At 43.9% G+C, this 24652-nt stretch overlaps 1 protein-coding gene across 4 annotated transcripts in view; it reads right to left on the minus strand.

The window, feature by feature from the left end:
• The window catches only part of ANKS1A (ankyrin repeat and sterile alpha motif domain containing 1A), a 390648-nt gene extending 366401 nt beyond the window's left edge, over positions 1-24247 (minus strand). For 2 of the 4 annotated variants that reach the window (XM_077295483.1, XM_077295482.1), the window contains exons 1-2: positions 23942-24235; positions 9435-9515 (exon numbers count right to left, since the gene is read on the minus strand). In XM_077295483.1, the coding sequence (XP_077151598.1) occupies positions 9435-9515; positions 23942-24114 (254 nt within the window). In that variant the 5' untranslated portion in view covers positions 24115-24235. Of the gene's footprint in view, positions 1-9434; positions 9516-23941 lie in introns of all 4 variants that reach the window. The other 2 variants (XM_077295484.1, XM_077295481.1) reach the window with 2 other exon arrangements.
• Positions 24248-24652: the final 405 nt, after the last annotated feature.

Consider the following 24652-nt stretch of genomic DNA (forward strand, 5'->3'; position numbering starts at 1 on the left):
CCGTTTCTGCAAGCACGCCACAAACAGAGTCGGCTGAGGTATGCAAAAGCACATTTGGAGAAGCCAATTTCTTTTTGGAAGAAGGTCCTGTGGACTGATGAAACCAAGATTGAGTTGTTTGGTCATACAAAAAGGCGTTATGCATGGCGGCAAAAAAACACAGCATTCCAAGAAAAACAATTGCTACCCACAGTAAAATTTGGTGGAGGTTCCATCATGCTTTGGGGCTATGTGGCCAATGCCGGCACCGGGAATCTTGTTAAAGTTGAGGGATGCATGGATTCCTCTCAGTATCAGCAGATTCTTGACAATGTTCATGAATCAGTGACAAAGTTGAAGTTACGCAGGGAATGGATCTTTCAGCAAGACAATGATCCAAAACACCGCTCCAAATCTACTCAGGCATTCATGCAGAGGAACAATTACACTGTTCTGGAATGGCCATTCCAGTCCCCAGACCTGAATATCATTGAACATCTGTGGGATCATTTGAAGAGGGCTGTCCATGCTCGGCGACCATCAAACTTAACTGAACTGGAATTGTTTTGTAAAGAGGAATGGTCATAATACCTTCATCCAGGATCTCATTAAAAGCTACAGGGAGCGACTAGAGGCTGTTATTTTTGCAAAAGGAGGATTTACTAAATATTAGGGTAAGTTCACACAGAACTTTTTTGCTGCGTATTTTTGCTGCGTTTTTTTATGCTAATTTAGGTGCGGTTTTTTTTGTGCGTATTTGGTGCGTTTTTTGGCTAAGTTCACACAGGACTTTTTTGCTGCGTATTTTTGCTGCGTTTTTTTATGCCAATTTTCAGCTGCTTATAGATGCGTTTTTTGTGCGGTTTTGGTGCGTTTTTTTTGTCTATTTGTGCATGATAATAAAGTTGAGTGACCCCGGTGGAGCTTAGCATCGCCTTCATCCCAGCGGGGGAACAATTTACGGCGAATTACATGCCATGCATCGGCCTTTTTTTGACGATCACTGTAGTTTGGGCAAGCTACATCCCAAATTACAGGCATTGCTTCCACCTTGGAAAAATAAATGAAAAAGTAATTACCAAATGCAAGATGAAATGAAGCCAACATTCATGACAAGGAAGATACAAACATACACATGCAGAACACATGACCATGTACATAACAGCACATGAGCATCGCAAAGTGTACCATTGCAAACAATCGGATAGATAGATATATCACAAATTAAAAAAAATATTACCTCCACGATTAGTTGGGAAACCGGTTTTTACGTACCGGTAATAGGATTTTACAGAGTCCACGACAGCACCCACAACGAGAGAGGGGTTCCGCCCACCTTCCGGACAGGAACCTACAGGTTAAAAAGGGGCGGTCCCCCTCGCCCTCCAGTTTGTGTTCCAGAGTACAAAGGATACCGCCAATGAATCAGTACATGACAATATTATCTTAAACATTACTAAATACCACCACCTCTATAGAGTGATCTCTAAGGCACACCTTCCAACAGAGTGCAGGAATAAGTAACTAAATACGGGGGGGAATGTATGGGTGCGGTCGTGGACTCTGTAAAATCCTATTACCGGTACGTAAAAACCGGTTTTCCTATCGCCACGACAGCACCCACAACGAGAGACTTTCAAAGACTATTAAATGGGAGGGACCACAGCACTAAGTACTGAACGGCCAAACTGTAAGCTGGAATTAGCAGATAGATCAAGGCGATAGTTTTTATAAAAGGTGGAAGGTGATGACCAAGTTGCCGCCTTACATATCATTTCAATGGGGACATCTGCCTTCTCCGCCCAGGATGATGCCATGGCCCGAGTGGAGTGCGCCCTGATGCCTTCTGGTGGTGTTACTCCCCTGGCAGAGTAGGCAAGACATATCGCTTCTCTAATCCATCTGGTGATAGAACTTTTCGTGACACCAGAACCCTTTTTCCGTTTCTGGAAAGAAATAACCAGAGCCCTACTCTGTCTCCAGTTTTGTGTCCTATCCAGGTATTCTAATATTGCCCTCTTAACATCTAGGGTATGATATTTTTTCTCCTCTTCTGAACCTGGATTTTCATAGAAAGATGGTAAATAAATCTCCTGACTTCTATGAAATTTGGATGCTACTTTTGGCAAGTAAGCAGGATCAGGTTTTAAGACAATTTTATCCTGGAGAATTATTAGATAGGGAGGATCTACTGATAACGCATGCATATCACTGACCCTCCTGGCAGACGTTAATGCTAAAAGTAGGGCTGTTTTTAAGGTTACATTTTTTATCGAAATAGAGTCTAAAGGCTCAAAGGGAGGTTTGGTCAATGCGTCAAGCACCAGATTTAGATCCCAAGGGGGTATTCTTACAATATGGATTGGGTTAGAACGCTGACATGCTTTAATGAACCTAGCAACCCATCTATTACCAGCTATATCACTATTATACAGAGCTCCCAAGGCTGAAACATGAACTCTTAGAGTGTTGACAGCTAAACCCAACTCCCAGCCTTTCTGAAGAAACTCTAAGATAGCCGGAATTGGAGCATTATCTTCTAATGGTTGCTGATGAAACATAAGGAATTTTTTCCAAATTTTTGTATAGATTTTTGTAGTAACTTCCTTCCTGCTTTTTAATAAGGTAGCTATTAAAGCACTAGAGAACCCCCTTTCCTTCAGAAGCTCCCTCTCAAGTTCCAAGCCGTTAAGTGAAGAGTCTCCAAATTTGGATGATGAAATGGACCTTGAGAAAGGAGTTCCGGAACTACTGGCAACACCCAGGGATCGGTCACCGACATTGTCCTGAGGAGAGAAAACCAAGGCCTCTTGGGCCAGAAGGGAGCAATTAAAATCACTCTGGCTCTTTCCTCCCGGATCTTCCTGAGAACTATCGGAACTAGACACATAGGGGGAAAAGCATACGCCAGCTGGAAGTCCCAACGGACACGAAGGGAATCCACTATGAATGGTTGGTCTGCTATCTGTAGGGATGCGAACCTCCTGACCTTCCTGTTCTCCCTGGTAGCAAATAGATCTATTGTCGGTAATCCCCACAGATTGACTATTTGATCGAATATGTGTTGGTCTAAGACCCACTCTCCCTGACGAAGGGAATGGCGACTGAGGTAGTCCGCCTGTATATTGAACTCCCCTTTTATATGAACTGCCGACAGGGATTGTAGGTGATTCTCGGCCAGACACAATATTTGTGCTGTAGTGATCATTAGGGATCGTGATCTTGTCCCTCCCTGATGATTGATGTAGGCCACCACAGTCATATTGTCTGTTTGTATTTGTACATGCAAATTCCTCAGGGATGGTAGGAAGCAAAGAAGAGCTTGATTGACTGCAGCAAGCTCTCTTAGGTTTGAGGAATTCTGGGACTCCTGAGTCGACCAACGTCCCTGGGTTAGACTGTCTCCCATATGGGCTCCCCAACCGAATGGACTGGCATCTGTTGTAACTATGTTGTCTGGAGTGATGTTCCAGAGAACTCCCTTTGATAAATGTGCCAGATTGAGCCACCATCTCAGATCGTGAAGAGTGGCGGTTGATAGACTGAACCTTCTGCTCAGAGCACCGTGAAGATCCTTTTCTGCTTGAAGAACTTCGTATTGAATTCGGGTATGAGCTTGAGCCCATCTCACTGCCGATATACATGCAGTCAAAGATCCTAGCAGAGACATTGCGTCTCTTAAACTTAAGTTTGGAACTTTCCTTACGGCCCTGATTCTTTGAATGACCTTCTGCTTCTTGTCTGCTGGTAGGAAGGATGACTGATTTTCCGAGTCTAGAAGAACTCCTAGGAACACCTGACATCTTGTGGGTTCCAGTTTTGACTTTTCCCAGTTGACTAACCATCCGAGTTCCTGTAGGGATGATATTACAGCATTTACCCTAGACGTACACTAAGCAATTGAATTTCCAATTATTAAAAAATCGTCTAGATAGGGCACAAGGGTTTCCTTTTCCCTGATATGGGCCATTACTTCTGAAACAACTTTTGTAAAAATTCTAGGAGCCATGGACAGGCCAAAGGGCATTGCTAAAAATTGGAAATGTTTAATCTGATGGTTTACCCATACTGCCATCCTGAGAAATTGCTGGTGATTTCTGTGAACTGGAAGATGGTAGTACGCATCTTTTAGATCCAAAACCGACATGTAGCACCTAGGAAACAAAAGCTTAGTTGTTGATTTAATGGATTCCATCTTAAAAGCGCGGTACTGAAGATATTCATTCAATTTACGTAAATGTATGATAGTCCTAAAGGACCCATCAGGTTTAGAGATTAAGAACAGGGGAGAATAAAAACCCGTCTTCTCCTGATGTTTTGGTACTTCTTCAATAACTCGCTTTGTAAGCAATTGTTGAATCTCTAATTCTAAGGCCTGTTGTTGGGCCGGAGTGTCCAGTGATGTTATAACAAAATGATTTGGGGGAGTTCTCAAAAATTCTAATTTTAATCCTGACTCGACTACCCCCATTATCCAGGCACTAGATGTTATCTTTTTCCATTCCGCAGAGAAGAATCTTAGTCTTCCTCCTACTGGTAGACCTATTCTATCTGTAATTACGTCTACGTCTCGAGAAAGATGAAGGGTTTTTATAGTATCCACCTTTCTTCTTTTGATCCGACGTCTCCCAGTCACGATTATATCCCTGCTGGTCTGACTGGAATTTTCTGAAGGGCATGCGTCTCCGGAAGGCATTCCTAAAAGTGGGATTAAATATTTTAGGAAATCCCTTCTTTCTGTCTTCTGCCTTTGCAAGGATGTCATCCAGCACTGGGCCGAACAGGTACTCACCCCTACACGGAATGGAGCATAATTTGGCTTTTGCCTGAGCATCACCCTTCCAGGTCTTTAGCCAAAGCGCCCGTCGGGCTGCATTTGAGAGACCCGCCGATCTTGCAGCCAATTTCAGGGAATCAATCGACGCATCCGCTAGATAAGCTGCTCCTTCTCTGACCTGAGACAGGGAGTTTAACAATTTATCTCTGGGTACTTTAGCCTTAAGCTGTTCTTCCAGCTGAGTTACCCAGACCATGACCGATCTCGCCATACAGGTGCCTGCTATTGCATGTTTAAAGGCTCCAGATGACGCTTCCCATACTTTTTTAAGAAGCATGTCAGCCTTCCTGTCTGAAGGATCCTTAAGCAGTCCTACATCTTCCAATGGTAGCGAGGCTGTTTTCGAGGTAGAGGCCACTGCCGCATCTACCTTTGGGATTTTCATCCACTGGGATAAGGTGTCATCCTCAAAGGGGTACCTTCTTTTTGCGGCCGAAGGTAAAAACCCTTTATCCAGCTTGTCCCACTCCCGTCTGACCAGATCCTTAACAGTATCTACCACTGGGAAAGCTTTGCGACTTCTCTGGCTCAGCCCTGCGAACATGATTTCCTGGGTTGTTTTCGGCTCTTTACTTTCTGCCATACCCATCGTTGTACGGACAGCCTTAATTAAAGTCTCCATAATTTCGGTGGAAAAGCAAGGCCTTCCCTCCTCATCTGAGGAGGATGGTGATGGGCTCTCCGAGCACTCGCCCTCTTGCAACGAAGGGCTGGAATCAGATACTATCTCCACACTATCTTTCTCATGCCGTCTAGATTTAAAGGATGATTTAATTTCTTCCCTAATTACTTCCCTCAAATCCGATACGCGGAGGGGGGCCTCTTCCTCTAGCGTCTGGCATATACACGGCTGACATAACTTCTTTACATAGGTGTCAGGTAGTGGCTCCGTGCATAACGCACACTGCTTATGCTTTGTTTTTGAGACCTTCTTTCCCTACAACAAAACATAGTATAGAAGACAGTAGTATCAGCCAATGGTTTCAGAGATTAACTCACCACCGCTGATGAACTTTAGAGTACCGGTTTCTGAGGGGGTGAGGTGTGACGTGACGTGCCAAGGTCCTGCTGCCCGCGTGTCACTTCTCCACCACGAGATCTGCTGCTGCTCCTTTCTCCCGTCTGTCGGTGTCCGGCGTCTCCTGTGGAAGACATGTTGCCGCACCACTCACCAAGCGCTGTCTGCTTTTTAAAAGTCCCGCGCTCCTCCTCCCGGCCTCCTCCGGAAGTCCTCAAACCACTTCCGGGTTATAAGCGCCGACCTGCTCCTGCAGCGTCGCGCGCGCGTGGACGACCCGGGGCGGCATGCCTTCCCCCAGGAACGCCCCCGACTCTGCCGTTCTCCCTGGACACCGCACAGAGGCTTGGCGGACCCGGGTAAGACGATCGAACCTGTAGGCTCCCGCCGTCCGGACAGGAACCCAAACTGGAGGGCGAGGGGGACCGCCCCTTTTTAACCTGTAGGTTCCTGTCCGGAAGGTGGGCGGATCCCCTCTCTCGTTGTGGGTGCTGTCATGGCAATAGGAAAACATTAATGCTCATCCTCCTATACCAAGACATGGCTAACACCTCACTACCAGAAACTCCCTCACAATAGATCACAATCAGGACACCTCACAATGGCTCTTCACACCTCACAATGGCTCTTCACACCTCACAATGGCTCTTCACACCTCACTAACCACACCCCTAAGCTCTTGGCTTTGAGATCACTTCCTGCTGGCCGTGATTTTTCTGCACAAAAAACGCAGCAAATAATGCTACATGTGTTTTTGCTGTGTTTTTTCCATCACCCATTCAAGTCAATGGGTGAAAAAACGATGCAAAAACGCAGCAAAAATGCTGAAAGAAGTGACATGCCCTATGTCCAAAAAACGCAGCAAAGCAGAAAATACTGATCAAACAAAAACCCAATGTGTGTGCATGAGATTTCTGAAATCTCATAGGCTTTGCTGGTACTGTAAAAAGCAGCTGAAAATTAGCATAAAAAAACGCAGCAAAAATACGCAGCAAAAAAGTCCTGTGTGACCATACCCTTAATGTAACTTTTCTGGTGAGGTGCCCATACTTATGCACCTGTCAAATTTTGTTTGAATGCAGATTGCACATTTTCTGTTAGTACAATAAACCTCATTTCAAGGCAGAAACATTACTGTGTCCAACAGTTATTAACTATATGAAACTGAAATAGCTGTTGCAAAAAACACAATTTTTATAAAACATTAAGCTTAAGATTAATAGGGGTGCCCAAACTTTTTCATATAACTGTATCTGGTCCAGAGAGGTAGATTTGTGTGTCATCAGCATAGAGGTGATACTGCAAGCCGTGAGATTCTGTGAGCTGTCCCAGTCCGAAGGTGTAAATGGAGAAGAGCAGGGTCCCTAGGACTAAACCTTGCAGGATTCTGACAGATAGGGGGCGAGGTGAGGAAGTGGTGTGCGAGTTGGAGACACTGAATGTCCGGTCTTTTAGGTATGATGCGATCCAGGATAGGGCCAAGTCTGTGATGCCAAGAGATGAGAGGGGTAATAGGCAGTGGTCCACTTTGTCAAAGGCAGAGGACAGGTTCAGGAGAAGGAGGACAGAGTAGTGTCACTTGGCTTTGGCAGTCAGCAGGTCATTAATGACTTTAGTTTGGGCAGTTTCAGTAGAGTGATGCGGCCGAAAGCCTGATTGTCAGCAGTCGAAGAGGGAGAAGGAAGAGAGGTGGGAGGACAGTTCGAAATGGACATGTTGTTCCAGTAGTTTTGAGGCAAAGGGGAGAAGTGATATTGGGCGATAGCTAGATACAGAGGATGGGTCAAGAGAGAAGTTTTTGAGGACAGGTGTGATTGAGGCATGTTTGAAGCATGAGGGGAAAACACCAGTTGTTATTGATAGGCTGAAGAGATGGGTTACAGTTGGGATGAAGACTGTGGTGATGTTTGGGATGAAATGGGATGGGATTGAGTCAAGTGCACAGGTGGTGAGATGTGATCTTGAGAGTAGGGTGGAAAGTTAGTCTTCTATAATGGCGGAGAAGCTGGTTTTGGAGGGCTGAGTAGTAAGGAATAGGGGTTGTGGGGGTTGAAGGCCAAAGCTCTCTCTAATGTTATCAAACTTCTGTTTGAAGAATTAATCACAGAGAAGCCATTGCAATTGACATATGTACATAACATAGGATATGCAGATAATGCAGAATACATTACAAGGGATACACAGACACTGTATACTGCAGAATGCATCACAGGAGAACCAGTGACTGCTGAATACATTTCACAAGAGACACAACAGCTTTGAATTCATCAAAGGAAAAAGAGATGAGACAGGTGAGCAGAGCGTGCTACCTCAGCCGACAAAAATCGACATGATACTGGCAATGGCCAGCCTCAGGACACTCAGTAGTGAATGCTGTGTGTGAGTGTAGCCTAGGAAAGAATTTAACGGCTGTTGGCTGGAAAAATGGGGCCAGCAGGCCATGAACTGCGGTCCTCGGGAATCCTACTATATAATTGTCTAAGGGGTATTTCCATCTGTCTGTCCCGGATATTGATTGGTCGCGGCCTCTGTCTGTCATGGAATCCAAGTCGCTGATTGGTCGAGGCAAAACGCCCACGACCAATCAGCGACGCGCACAGTCCGGAAGAAAATGGCCGCTCCTTACTCCCCGCACTCACTGCCCGGCGCCCGCATACACCCCTCCAGTCACCGCTCACACAGGGTTAATGCCGGCGGTAATGGACCGCGTTATGCCGTGGGTAACGCACTCCATTACCCCTGCTATAAACCCTGTGTGACCAAGTTTTTTTACTATTGACGCAGCCTATGCAGCGTCAATAGTAAAAACATCTAATGTTAAAAATAATTTAAAAAAAATAAAAAATGATTATACACTCACCTACGCCGCCTTTCCCGCTCCTCGAGATGCAAGCGGCACGTTCCGGTGGCAAAGATGGTCTGGCAGAAGGACCTGCCATGATGTCACGGTCATGTAACCGCGACGTCATCACAAGTCCTGCGCGCCTGCGTGGAAAGGACCTGCCGTGACGTCACGGTCATGTGACCGCTACACGGTCATGTTACCGCGACGTCATCACAGGTCCTGCGCGACAAGGACCTGCCGTGACGTCACGGTCCTGTGACCACGACACGGTCACGTGACCGCGACGTCATCACACCCTGGGACCGGAAGCTGCCGCCTGCACCCCACACAGGCGACAGAGCTATAACGCGCCTGCGGAAGGTGAGTATATGTTTATTTTTTATTTTTTTTACCTGTGTCATATGTGGCTGGGCAATATACTACGTGGCTCTGTGCAATATACTACGTGGCTGGGCAATATACTACGTGGCTGGGCAATATACTACGTGGCTGGGCAATATACTACGTGGCTGGGCAATATACTACGTGGCTGGGCAATATACTACGTGGCTGGGCAATATACTACGTGGACGGGCAATATACTACATGGACGGGCAATATACTACGTGGACGGGCAATATACTACGTGGACATACATTCTAGAATACCCGATGCGTTAGAATCGGGCCACCATCTAGTCTGCCCATAAATGGCCAGCGGGCCAGATTTCCCACCCTTATTTTAGAACATGGAGATTGTATACATTATGTACTCACTTGTGACCATTTAGGGCAGCATGATGTAAAGGAGTGTATCCTGAGCTGTCAACACAATTCACATTGGGTCCACGCCAGATACTGGAAAATTAAAAAAAAATAAAAAAAAAGAAGAATGTTACCATAAATTTGACAAAACAAGGAAATTATATTTTAACATATACACAGTGATCCAAATTACTATGCAAATGCTGTTTTTCTCTGATTCTCAGAGCAATGTTGAAATCAACCGTTAGAGTATAAATCACATTTTATTGGACAAACCTAATAAAAGTATTTTTTTTAACCCGAAAAAATTAAAAATGCACAGTTCCAAATTATTATATACAACAGTTTTCAAGCATTTTATAGATTGTGAAGATCTGAAAATGGTTATTTGTTGAATTAGCAGCATTAAAAGAGCACATTTACTGAAATCAACAGCTTTTTCAATTACAAAAACTTAAAGTTACTGTACATATTAACATACAACCCCTTTTTTATATCACCTTCACAATTCTTGCATCCATTGAACTTGTGATTTTTTTGATACTTTCAGCTTGAATTTCTCTGCAGGTTGTCAGAACTGTCTCCAGAGCTGCTGTTTTGATGTGACCCTCCTAGATCTTTTGCTTGACGATACGCCAAAGGTTCTCAATGGAGTTGTGGTCAGGGGAGGATTATGACCATGCCGTAAATACAGTGATCATGCTTAAACCCTTTACCACCTTAGGTGTATAGTTACATCTAAGGTGGCCTCCCCATTTGCTCTGGGCTCAGGTGATGAGCCCTTAACTTTTCTGGCAAATGTCAGCTTTAATCAGCTGACATGTGCCCCTAACAGCCCCTAATCGCAATTCCACCCGCGGCTAACATGTTAAATGCCGCTGTCAGTATCTGATGTGGTTGTCATTGCCAGATAGCTATGAGCACTGCCCAGTGGTCGACGCTCCTAGTAAGTGAGCATTTCTGCTACACAGAGCAGGGCTAAAGCCTGCTCTGTGTAGCACAAGCGATCGAATGATCGCAGCTTCTACAATAGTCTCCCTTGGAGACTATTGAAGCATGTAAAAAACATTTTAAACAAATATTAAAAAAATAAAATATATAAAAGGTAAAATTACCCCCTATAGAAAATAAAACAATAAAAACAAGTTAAAAAAATACACATTTGGTATTACCGGGTGGAGAATCGACCGATCTACCAATATATATATGTCAGAACTGACTCCAGAGCTGCTGTTTTGATGTGAACTGCCTCCCACTCTCAAAGATCTTTTGCTTGAAAATACTCCAAAGGTTTTCATTGGAGTTGTGGTCAGGGGAGGATTATGACCATGCCATAAGTACAGAGATCACGCTTAACCCCGACCACCTTAGACATATAGTTTAGTCGAAGGTGGCCTCCCAGTTTGCTGCGGGCTCTGGCGATGAGCATGCAACTTTTCCAACACGTCAGCTGATTTCTTCAGCTGACATGTGCCCCTAACAGCCGCGTGTGGAATCACGATCCATCTACAACTGTTAACATGTTAAATACCGCCCCACCCCCATGACTAAAAAAAAAAGAACATTTTCTCCCCGCAGCATTTGGCAACGTGCAGGCGCCAGACAACCTCGTAACGCTGTTAATCTGCAAATTAACCCCATATCTGCAGGTTAACAGCGGTGACAGGTTCCCTTTAAATCCACACTGCATAACAATTTGAAAGGCAATGTAGTAAAGACTTGTAGGAAGCAGGAATTAGGCAAACAGAGGCAGAAAAGTTAAGGCTACTTTCACACTAGCGTTTTTTTGCATACGTCGCAATGCGTCGTTTTGGCGAAAAAACGCATCCTGCAAAGTCGTCTGCAGGATGCGTTTTTTCCCCATAGACTAACATTAGCGACGCATTGCGACGTATTGACACACGTCGCAACCGTCGTGCGACGGTTGCGTCGTGTTGTGGCGGACCGCCGGCAGCAAAAAACGTTACATGTAACGTTTTTTGCTGCCGACGGTCCGCCATTTCCGACCGCTCATGCGCGGCTCGAACTCCGCCCCCACCTCCCCGCACCTCACAATGTTGTGCGGCGCTTGCACAGTATGTGTCGGTACGTCGGGCCGACGCAGCGCGACGGCCCCGTACCGACGCTAGTGTGAAAGTAGCCTTATCACAACCATTTAAACATCTGGATAGCTTTATTTGCCATCTTCTGGAATAACACAAAGGTCGCAACAACTTAAAATGAAAGCCAATTCTTTAGAAGCTGTAAACTACAAAACATTAAAATGTTGGCTATACTAGCAGCTCCGCAAGAGAGGGGGAAAAAAAGTCAGTTTAACGTTGCAGCCCTGGCTTCATCTTCATGTTCAATCCGTACGAAGGCGGAGAAAGATGCCAGGGCGCCAGGCACCATGTGTCACAAAACCTCAAAACAGCTCCGGAGCCGCGAGTGCTGGCACTGCTAAAACGGCGGCGGCACAGGAGGAGAGTGTAAGGTTTTCTTATTTTATCGGGGCCAAACATTTAGTTCAAGAAGGGGTTGTCCTATTAGAGGTAAACCCATTTAACCATATTGTAAATACCCTTTTTGGCATTAAACTAAAGTTTGTGTATTTCACTTCAAAGGGATTGGATTTACTATAGATAATGCGTCCAATGTTACATAGCATGCCACAAAATATGGAAAAATATAAATCCATCATACTGTCAAAGAGATGGTAGATCAATAAAGCGCTATGTTAAAATGAAGGAGAAATTGCAGTTTTTACTCACGTCATCTGTTCTGCAATAATATGGATGGCAAATATGCCTGAATAAAGCCCAAGATTGTCTTGATCAGGGACAAAGGAACAATTAAGATGGTATTAACCCCTTGCCAACATATGATGATACAGTTAAGACACGTTATAAGATTGAATGAAGAGGTTAGGGAAGTGTTTCTTTTTATCTCCTGCTTTATCCAGGATGTCATCCAACGTGGGTCCAAACAAAAACTCGCCCTCACAGGGAATAGAGCATAATTTTGATTTTGTCTGGAGGTCCCCCAGCCAACATTTAAGCCACAGAGCCCGCCTGGCCGCATTGGAGAAAGATGCCAATCAGAAGGCCAACCTGACCGAATCTGCCGATGCATCGGCAAGAAAAGCCACAGCCCCCATCATTACCAGAATAGAGTTTAATATTGTTTCTCTAGGGGATTTGTCTCTTAATTGCAATTCAATCTGATCCAGCCAGACCATTAATGATCTAGCCGTACAGGTGGCAGCTACTGCAGGTTTTAGCCCACCTCCCATGTACCATTTTGGAACGAGTTTGCCTTCTTATCCACGGGGTCTTTTAACACAACCATATCCTCAAAGGGGAGGGTGATTTTTTTTTTGAGGCCTTGGCAATAGCCACGTCAAGTTTTGGTGCTTTTTCCCCCAGACGGAGCTAATGGGATCCTCGAACCGGTATTTTCTTTTTGGGGTGAGAAGGCCTTTCCTTTCTGTTTTTTCCCAGTCTCTTTTAATTAAGGCCTGGATTTTTTCCACCAACGGAAAGGACCTCCTTCTTTTCTGTTTTAACCCGTCAAACATAATGTCCTGCATCGTCTTTTTGGGATGAGGGTCCGCCAGAACCATGGTGGCTCAGAACGCTTTAATAAGAGTGTCTGTTTGCTCTATTGGAAAACAGCTGCAACTATTTCCACCCTCTGAGGACGTTGAAGACGAAGATCTGGATGAAGCTGAGACACTTCCCTCACTCTCTCCACTATTAGACTCGGGTGTAGGAGACCTTACATAAAATCGCACACTTTAGAGTATTTGCAATAGAACAAGTGCATAGAAATATAAGTGGTGGAGATAGAGAAAAGAAATTACGGGATAGGGAAGCTTTTTGGATTTACCTATTAAACACTCGAGTACCTCTGGGTTTGAACTTGAAGGAAATTATGTTGCATTATTGATTGATTATAGTTAACTTTATTTGTTTATGTTATGCACATTTGTAATTGAATGTGGTGTGTGTTTTTGTTTTTTTGTTTTTTTTCGTTTTGTGCACATTGCATGTCAGGCTATTCAAGTGTTATTTTCGTTCTGTGGAGCAATAATTTTCACTCTGTTCCCCACCTGTTTGGGGCGTATTTTTACTTTTGGCAAGACTGCTCATTGTGAAACTGAGCACTAAGAGCACTATACCTGTTCGAAACGCATCCAGTTATTCAAGACATTCCTTCCGGGTCATTCCATATCAAGTGATCCAAATATGAATATTTTTTTTACCTGACGTCTTTAGATTTTTTTTATTTTTTGTTTTTATGAAGTACAACTTTAGTTAATTACAAATTAAAAGTTTAGAATTTTTTTCTTCATCAGTTAATTTTTTACAGATTTTTAAAGTTTTAAAAAAGCACAGATTTTGGCCTGGTATGGCTTTACATTTTTTTATCATATCTCGGGCTAGAATTAAGATATAGAGGTGGGAGAGGCATCATTTTTCTCAGAACAGTACTGGCTTTCATTTGATATGTCACAAGACTATGTTTCTTTATATTTTGTTTTGGTGAAATCAAATTAAACATTTTGATGCGCAATTCTGAAAAAAACGTATGTTTTAAAATTGTGGAAAACATGCATGTGTGTTACTTGTGTCCTTGTTTATATTTGTACAGGGATTCAACTTGGGACCTATCAAATTTGTATTTTTTTTTAAGCCTTGAATCATGTGATTTTATGTTTGTGTGAGTTTCTTCCCTTTTTCTTTTCAAATTACAACTTATTGCATTCAACATTTATATGTATCAATAAAGAAACACAAAAAACAAAGTGCCAGAATAAATGCATCTTAATCATCATAACAACTTGCTCAGCATTTTCAACCTGAATTCATTGAACAAGCCAAAAGAAAAAACGTGATCATATCCTCAAGTGTGATTTTCTAAATACAGTCTGATCCTAAAAAAACAATATTAAAAGAACCAATATTTTTACCACCTATTTATACATGGAACAATTTTTTTTCTACTATATCACTAAACCTGTCATTTCTGAAGTGTTTAAGAAGAATAGTCCAGTAGTTAAATCCTCGTACTATAAAATATGAACTAATCAAACAATTAGTAGTAGGTTTTTACAGTGGCCTGTTATCATCAATGTGTCCCTTCTAGTGGGTGAAATGTCATCTTGTCCATAAGCGCTCACTAGCAATGGCCGTTTCCTTCTGTGTCAGAGTATGTGCGGCTGTCATGGTGCTCGGCTCCACCTGAGTTATATCTGTTTTTGTTCACTTTTACAATGTCCGATTTTCTTGGATACACAAAGGACGGCGCTGGACCAGAAGGTGCAGAAAAGTCCTTTCTACGTCTTCATTTTCACAATCTTTGGAGAGTCCAGTAGCCGTCAGCGCTGATCATATTCACAGGTCACATAACCAGTTGTGTCATCCATTGCCGATCTTGTGCCGCCTTCTACCACTTCATGGACGTCACTGTCTTTATTTCCACTACATGGGATGACAGTCCGGTATTGGGGAGTCCCTGTGATGGGTTCTGCTTCCTGTAACCGATGTTATAACAAACGCTCCTCCTCATCTTCGTAGTCCTGGTTTGTACAATACATGAACTGGATGGTAAGAGTATTTTTCTCCCTCCATTTGAGGAGTTGCCTGGGTAATAAGATTTGGTGTGAATACGATCTGTGGAGGCTGGAGCTGCCGGCCTGTCATCTGCTCTGCAGTCACCGTCTACCCCTGGTCATCCTCAGCCCTAACAAAGCTTCTCCTCTCCTGCGTCTATGTGGTAACATAATAAAATAATACAGGAATATCTAACAATCATGGATTATTTGGTAAATCTAGACCCCACACTTCTACACCACAGGCTGAACAGACCTGAAATCAAGATTTTTGAACTGACACTGTAATAGTTTTATTTTTTAAAATATGATCCCATCACGATCCCAGCTTGTTTTTTGGTACAGATGTGGCTAGGAGCATAACAGGCACATGTGCAGTTTTTAAAATTTTTTAATTAAACTTTTTTTTGGAAATGCGTTTTAAAGTTTTGCGCTTGCGTTTGCATAGGTAAAATATTATTAAAGATACTCTTGTGACATTTCTTGTGAAAGCCTGTACAGTTCTGAGTAGAATGGTATTTATTTTGTTTCTCTATCTATTTTCTAGCCTGAGTTATGGGGAGAAATGTAAAGGCAGGCAACACCGAAATTCGCACTTTTTCCGAACTTTGAAAATCAATAAAAAATAAAAAAGAATATCTAGAATTTTTTTTTCTTCACATTTTGCATTCTCTGACACACTTACCAAATAACAAAATCTCAAAAGAATTAAAAATATAGTGGTAAAAATCATTGGTTCACTTGACATGGAATGACCCTTCCTCCAGTATGCACTGGTTTGTCAAGCAGCTTACTTTTTAAATTTGTCCAAATAAAGACTTTTGATTTTATTTCCTGAGCTGGATACCTTCATTTTCATGCATATGGGAGGTGGAGCCGCATATTCATCACTGTAATGAGCGGCACCACGTGACCGCTCATACAGGACAAGCTGCGGCGCTGAGAAGAAGCATCGAGGGAGCTGGGTGAGTATTTTAATGTCATCGGGATCTTTATTTTAAACACAAAAATAAAACATTGATTTTTCATTCCTTCTCTCCAGCGAACACTGCTGGAGAGAAGGAATGAATGGCGGCTTCAGCACCACACGCTGGGGGGACAGCACTTACTGTAGCGCTGCCTCCTGCACGGTCCGTGTGGTACTCAGTCGGCACACGGACAGCATCCGTGTGCGGTACGTGTTTACATGGACCCATTGACTTTAATGGGTCCGTGTGATCCGTGCGCTCCCACAAACACTGACATGTCTCCGTGTTTTTCAAACAGACACACGGTCCGTGAAAACACGCTGACATGTGCAGAGACCCATTTATTTTAATGTGTCTACGTGAGTCATTGTCTCCGGTACGTGAGAAAACTGTCACCACACGTAACGGAGCCACTGACGTGTGAAACAGGCCTAAGGGACCTAAGGGAGTCTTCCACCTGACTCTTAATCAGGGACCTAAGGTCTGACACGAACCCCGGGGTCTCCTCACAAATTGTCCGCTCTATACAGGCCCCACAGTGTCTCTTCCCACGAAGAGGGCAATTCCCCTGTACAAAGAGCACAGATCCTATGCTTAGTTTTTGCCGTACATTTCTTCCCCTAAGGGCTCATTTCCACTTACGAGGAAAACGGACGAGTTTAATCCGATAAAAAAAAAAATTGGATTGCACTCGACCAATGTTATTCAATAGGTGTCTTCATTTGCGATTTTTTTCTCAGTCGAAATCGGACTGAGAAAAAAAATCGCAGCATGCTGCGTATTGCTGCGATTCTCGGACGAGACTCGCCAATGCAAGTCAATGGGTGCGAGAAAAAAAACGCACAGCACTCGCACCATGCGTAGGACGTCTGTTTTTTACGGACACCTTACCATTCTGTGGCATAGAACATTGTAAATGGTCTTGTAAATGACTGTATAAAAATAACTGCAGAGAAAAAAACGGATTGCATACAGATGTCATATGGATGTAAAACGGATGGTCGATTAAAATAAAAAAAATAAATAAATAAAAAAATCGCATTGAACTCGCATGACAATCGCATACTTTTCATCCCTTTTTTTCGGTCCAGATTACGGACCGTTTTTTCTCTCGCAAGTGGAAATGAGCCCTAAAGGAAGAAAACAGCCCTAATTAAAAGTGGACTTTCACGAATATCACTCACCACCTGACAGGAGGAAGAGTACCGGATTCGGAGGACAAACCATTTCCAAATATGGATCCTCTCTTGCGCCGGAAGCCATGCTGAGAGCCCGAGCGGCCGCTATTGCTGCGTTTATGATGCGAAGGGGCCCCTTCAGTCCACTTTTTCTGCTGTTGCTGTCGCTTTTGCCGCTGCTGCGGTTGCTGTACATGCTGGGGAAGACTGGCTCACCAAAGCCTGTCACTCTGAGGCTGCCGTCACACTAGCAGTATTTGGTCAGTATTTTACATCAGTATTTGTAAGCCAAAACCAGGAGTGGGTGATAAATGCAGAAGTGGTGCATATGTTTCTGTTATACTTTTCCTCTATTTGTTCCACTCCTGGTTTTGGCTTACAAATATTGATGTAAAATACTGACCAAATACTGCTAGTGTGACGGCAGCCTGAATGCTCCTGGGTCGCTCATCTGAATGCCAAGCTGTGCATCAGCGTCCCCTCTGGGTCCTTTCCCGGCTTAAATATCTGTCAGGGATTTTTCCCCCCAGGGGAACGCAGCGCGCCCGGCCAGTCATGCAATGCGGTTTCCCTTCACAGCGCATGCGTGAGTCCCCGGAAAGCTTCCCAGAGATGCATTGCGGCCCTCTGGGAGTCATAAGGAAGCGCTGCCCCAAGTGTGCGCATTGAATCTCGAGCGCCGCGCAATTACGGGCGGAGGCGGCATCCATATGCTTTCCACTGCCTCCCTCCCCCCCGCACACCCTGCAGGTAAGCTGTCCCCAGCGGTGGCGCGTCAGGCAACCGCCCCAGCCGAGGCAGGGACCCCCCGCTGCCTGGATCAGACTGGTCGGCCCCTGCATCTGATGAATCAAAGTACTCGCTGATGTTGCTGCTGTGACTGTTGGTTCCCCATCAGGGACAGAAAACTAGCTGATGCCGGAGAGAGGTACCGCCTTTTTATCTGTAGGTTTCCTGGCCCCGATGGGCGGATCCCCTCTCTCGGTGGTGCCGTCATGGGCGAAGGAGAAATGTAGTTATTTTGCCCTCACTGCCCAATGGTATAAAATTATGTGACACACTCATGGTGTCAATATGATCACTGCATCCAAAGATGAATTCACTGAGAGGTGTAGTTCCTAAAATGGGGTAACTTATGGGGGGGTTCTGCTGTTTTAGCACCTCATGGGCTCTCCCAGTGGGTCACGGCACCTGCAAACCATAACAGAAAAATCTGGCGCTCCTTCACTTCTGAGCTCTGCCATGTACCCAAACACTGGTTTACCCGCACATATGGGGTATCAGCGTACTCAGGACAAATTGTACAACAACTTTTGGGGTCCAATTTCTCCGGTTACCCGTGGGAAAATAATTTGGGGGTGAAAAGATCACTTTTGTGAACAAAATATTTTTTTATTTTTACAGCTCTACGTTATAAACTTTAGTGAAACAACTGGGGGGTTCAAAGTTCTCACAACACATCTAGATAAGTTCCTTGGGGAGGGTCTAGTTTCCAAAATGGTGTCATTTGTGGGGGTTTCCACTGTTCAGGAACATCAGGGGCTCTGCAAACACAACATGGCCATGCGCCCAAACAGTGGTTTACCCCCACATATGGGGTTTCAGCATACTCAGGACAAATTGTACAACAACTTCTGGGGTCCAATTTCTCCTGCTACCCTTGGGAAAATTAAGAAAAATTTGGTCTGAATTAAATTTGTGAAAAAGTTAAAATGTTCATTTTTTTTTAACATTTCAAAAAATTCCTGTAAAGCACCTGAAGAGTTAGTAAACATCTAGAATGTGGTTTTGAGCACCTTGAGGGATGCAGGTTTTAGAATGGTGTCACTTTTGGGTATTTTCTATCATATAGACCTCTCAAAGTGACTTCAAATGTGAGGTGGTTAAAAAACAATTGGTATTGTAAAAATGAGAAATCACTGTTTAACTTTTAACCCTTATAACTTCCTAACAAAAAAAAAAAATTTGGTTCCAAAATTGTGCTGATGTAGACGTGGGAAATGTTACTTATTAAGTATTTTGTGTGACATATCTCTGATTTAAGGGCATGAAAATTCTAATTTGGAAAATTGCGAAATGCTCAAAATTTTCGCCAAATTTCCGTTTTTTACATAAATAATCACAAGTCATATCAAAGAAATTTTACAACTAACATGAAGTACAATATGAAATGAAAAAAGTGTCAGAATCACCGGGATCAGTTGAAGCGTTCCAGAGTTATCTATGTATATAATCGTCTAAGGGTCACTTCCGTCTGTTTGTCTGTCACGGAAATCCCGTGTCGCTTAAAGTCCGGCAGCGAATTGGCCCCTCCCTACTCTCCTCAAGTCAGTGCCAGTGTGTCGCCCCATCCCGGACCAACTTTTTACTATTGATGCTGATTATGCAGCATCAATAGTAAAAAAATATAATGTTAAAAATAATAAAAAATTGTGCTAGTCTCACCTTCTGCTGTCCACCGATGCGCGCGATGCTGCCGCCAGCTTCGGTTCCCAGTGATGCATTGTGAAATTACCCACTTACCCATGTTCAATGGGAACGGAAGCTGGCGACAGCATCGCGCGCATCGGGACAGCTTCGGTCGACACCGGAGGGTGTCTATCGTGCCCACACTGCTATATACTACGTGGCCTGTGCTATATACTACGTGGCCTGTGCTATATACTACGTGGCCTGTGCTATATACTACGTGCCTGTGCTATATACTACGTGGCTGTGCTATATACTACGTGGCTGAGCTAAGCACGACGTACATACATATTCTAGAATACCCGATGCGTTGGAATCGGGCCACCATCTAATTACCTCATAAAAGGGACATTGGTCAGAATTGTAAAAATTGGCCTGATCATTAACATGCAAACCACCCTCGTGGGTAGAGGAGATAAAATGGTTTTATTAATATTGTTGGAAAAATGAGAAATCGCTGGTCAACTTTTAATCCTTCTAAACTTCCTAAAAAAATATATATATATTGTTTCAAAAATTGTGCTGATGTAAGTAGACATGTGGGAAATGCCATTTATAAACTATTTTGTGTGACATATCTCTCTGATTTATGGCCATAAAAATTAATAGTTTGAAAATTACTAAATTTTAAACATTTCTACCAAATTTCTAATTTTTTCACAAATAAAAGTTAGATCGAGCAAACTTTACCACTATCATGAAGTACAATATGTCACGAGAAAACATTCTCAGAATTAGTGGGATCTGTTGAACAGTTCCATAGTGTTCTCATGAAATGACAGTGGTCAGAATTGTAAAATTTAGCCTGATCATGAAGGTAAAAACAGACCTTGGGGTGAAGTGGCTAAGCTGTGTGAATGTAACACACACAAGTATGGAATGACCCTAAGAGGGCTAATATAGTAAAAAGAGAAAACAATATTTAAAAATAGCTGAAATCACCCCCCTTCTTCCCCATTGAAAATAAAAATACAACACAGATTTGTTATCACTGCGTTCGTAAAAATAAATTAATTTGATTGGTAAATGGCATAAGAAAAAAATATTAAAAATGCCAGAGTTAGGGCAAGTTCACACGAGTTTTTTCAGCAATTTGTTTTTTGACGCAAAACCCGATCTCTTGGCAGGAGAGAAGCTGAGGAAAAAGGGTTTTCCCAGCATTTCTCGCAGCATTTTTGGTGCAATTTTTGCAGCACTTTCTGCATGCTAGATTTGACTCTTGGGCATGCTTATAAAATTTAGTGTTGAAAAAAAAGCCTGTTCCATAGATACAGGTTTTAGCACAAAAAACGCAGCAAAACATGATAGCTGCGTTTGTGGTGCATTTTTTCAGCATTTTTTTAACCACACATTCAAGTCAATGGGTGAAAAACAATATAAAAACACTGAAAAAAGTAATATGCGCTATGTCCAAAAACCATGCAAAGTACAAAATCCTGATGGGAAAAAAAAAAAAAAATCAGTGTGTGCATGAAACTTCTGAAATCTCATAGGCTTTTCTGGTACTGTAAAACGCAGGGGAAAATTAGCATAAAAAAAGCCAAGGGTGAACTAAAGCTGGAGTCACACTAAACGACTTACCAATGATCACGACCAGCGATACGACCTGGCCGTGATCGTTGGTAAGTCGTTGTGTGGTCGCTGGGGAGCTGTCACACAGACAGCTCTCTCCAGCGACCAACGATCAGGGGAACGACTTCGGCATCGTTGAAACTGCCTTCAACGATGCCGAAGTCCCCCTGCAGCACCCGGGTAACCAGGGTAAACATCGGGTTACTAAGTGCAGGGCCGTGCTTAGTAACCCGATGTTTACCCTGGTTACCATTGTAAAAGTTAAAAAAAAAAAAAAACAGTACATACTCACATTCTGATGTCTGTCACGTCCCCCCGTCCCCCGGCGTCCACAGGGTTAAAACTGCTTTCGGCAAGAGCGCTGCTAATATGCACGCGCTGCTGCCGAGAGCTTCCCTGCACTGAATGTCTCAGCGCCGGCAGTAACAGCGGTGACGTCACCGCTGTGCTCCGCTTTACTGCCGGCGCTGACAGTCAGTGCAGGGAAGCTCTCGGCAGCAGCGCATGCATATTAGCAGCGCATGCATATTAGAAGCGCTCTTGCCGAAAGCAGTTTTAACCCTGTGGACGCCGGGGGACGTGACAGACATCAGAATGTGAGTATGTACTGTTTTTTTTTTTTTACTTTTACAATGGTAACCAGGGTAAACATCGGGTTACTAAGCGCGGCCCTGCGCTTAGTAACCCGATATTTACCCTTGTTACAAGTGAACACATCGCTGGATCGGCGTCACACACGCAGATCCTGCGATGACAGCGGGTGATTAGCAACCAAAAAAATGGTCCTGATCATTCCCCAACGACCAACGATCTCCCAGCAGGGGCCTGATCGTTGGTCGCTGTCACACATAACGATATCGTTAGCGGGATCGTTGCTACGTCACCAAAAGGGTGACGTTGCAACGATATCGTTAACGATATCGTTATGTGTGACTTAGCCTTTAGCCTTACAGGGTTTTTTTGGCAGCTGCAGCTTTGCAATAAGAGGCAATTAAAACATTGTATCTACCCCAAAATTATATCATTAAAAATATCAACTGATATAGCAAAAAGTAAGTCATCACCCAGCCCTATGTCCAGAAAATTTAAAGTGTCATGGGTCTTGGAAAATGAAGACAAATTTTTTTTTATTTTATTTATTTATTTATTTATTTTACAAATTCTAATTTTTTTTTCCTTCACTAAAAAAAAAAAGAAAACAAAACAAAGAAAAAGAACTATAAATGTTTGATATCTGCATAACTGTACTGACCTGGAAAATCATGTTGTATGGTCAACATTACTGCACAGTGAATATTTATGGAATTGCACTTTTTTTTGCAATTTCAACACAACACATGATAAAATGAATGGTGTCATTCAAAACCAACAGTACCAATTTTCCTGCTAAAAACAAGCCCTACACAGAAAAATAAAGTTGGGCTCTAAAAGATAAAAAAGAAAATGCTTAGGAGACTGGCCACCACTGATAACCTGCAGAGGTGGCCAGTAACCCAAAAAAATAACAAAATCTGCCTGTATAGTATGTATGATATATATGTGTTTATATAACAATCACAAAGGGGGAATTCATCATGAGAATATTAAGACCGGTTATCCGGTTATCCACCACATTCGGATCCTTCAGACGGAACCTGAAAACTCATCTCTTCATGAAAGCCTACAGCCTGCACTGACCTGCTGCCTCCTCATCACCACCGAAGCTACCGCCTCACCAACACCGGAGCTCCTGAAACCCCCAACCTACTGTCTCCTCCCCCATAATCCTGTAGAATGTAAGCCCGCAAGGGCAGGGTCCTCGCCCCTCTGTATCAGTCTGTCATTGTAAATTTGTGTTCTGTAAGTGATATCTGTAACTTGTATGTAACCTCTTCTCATCTACAGCACCATGGAATCAATGGTGCTTTATAAATAAATAATAATAATAATAATTAAGACACTTTTGCCGTTATTTCAGACAAATTTACCAGTGTCACACAATGTTTGATAAACCTTTTGCATCTTTAGATTTCACACTTCTATCTATCTAGCAATTCACCATTTTGCACGCATCCCTGCACTGGAGTAACTTAATCTTTTAAAGGAAATGTTCAATTTTGAGTTCATGATAACTCGGCGCCATTTTTAAATGTATTTTTTTTTTTTGCAATATCAGGATAACCTCAGACATTAATTCTATATACAGTACATATGTGATCATGCTGCAGAGCAGGTGCCACGGAGAACCAGCATCTCATTAACTGAAACTAAAGATGAAACAACCAGCACAAGACGGCTTCCATCACCCCAGGCATCACTGTAGCCAGTATAACGGCGCCGAGCTGACACTGTAGGTTACTGGGCCCTGTCGTGCTGCTGCTGACAAGCCACAAGCTGGTTTCCACCCTACATGTAGTGAGACAGCTCAGGGATTAGAGCGGCGACGTCACAGGTTAGGTGTCGTGCACATCTAGGGGCAGCTCCCCGCCGCTCACACGGGACCCCCGACACCCACACTAGTACGGCAGACATGTTACTCTATGTGCTGTCGCCACAGACCACCCCACTCAGAAATCTGGGAGCACAGCCCAGACAGAAGCAGCCAGGCAGAGCCCCTGCACCAACCACTACGTGCCCGCCTATGTGATCACCGGACAGGGCCGGGTACGAGCAGTAGTGACCTGCAGGGCGCCGTTCCCACACCGAGCAGCGAGAGCTCTCCCCACGTTACAGTAAGCAGTACGGGCAGGAACACCTTACCTGAGCAGACTACTTAGTGGGTGACTGACAGACCCTCCTCCACTGGCTCCAGTCCCGCCCCCAGAAGCTCCACCAGGACCGGCACCACTCAGTCTCTTCCCCCCTAACAACCTCTCTACCGCCGCCCGGTTACCGGTACGAGCGGCTTCGAGCAGCTCCTGCTCTTTCCCCATCCCGCCGCCGTCACCCCGGCAACCACGCCCCCGCCGCCACTTCCGAGGCGAACGTCAGGACGTCACACGTACATTCCATAGGCTTGTGTACAGACAACGTCATGCCGTGACACGCATGCCTGCTGCCCTAGTGTTCGCACACTGTCACACAGGCTGGGTGCAATAAAGTTTGTTGAAACTTCCGCCAATACGAGCGCATGATTCCCTCTCCCTGGCCTAGCCACTCGGCTATGCGGAATAACACACTGCAGGGTGTTGCTATGGTCACAGCGGGCAGTAGCCCTGAAGAGTGTATAGCCTACCCCCCAACAAAAATGTGACTCCTCAGTGATCACTACAGATGATGTAGTAGATTGTACCTGCAGTCCTATGTAATATCAGGAATTACGGGGATAACTCGGAATCCAGAGAATGGAGATATCAACTGCAGTCCTATGTAACACCACAGATAAGGCTACTTTCACACTAGCGTTTTTTTGCATACGTCGCAATGCTTCGTTTTGGAGAAAAAACGCATCCTGCAAAGTCGTCTGCAGAA

The sequence above is a fragment of the Ranitomeya variabilis genome, chromosome 3, assembly GCF_051348905.1.
Source record: "Ranitomeya variabilis isolate aRanVar5 chromosome 3, aRanVar5.hap1, whole genome shotgun sequence".
NCBI lineage: Eukaryota > Metazoa > Chordata > Amphibia > Anura > Dendrobatidae > Ranitomeya > Ranitomeya variabilis.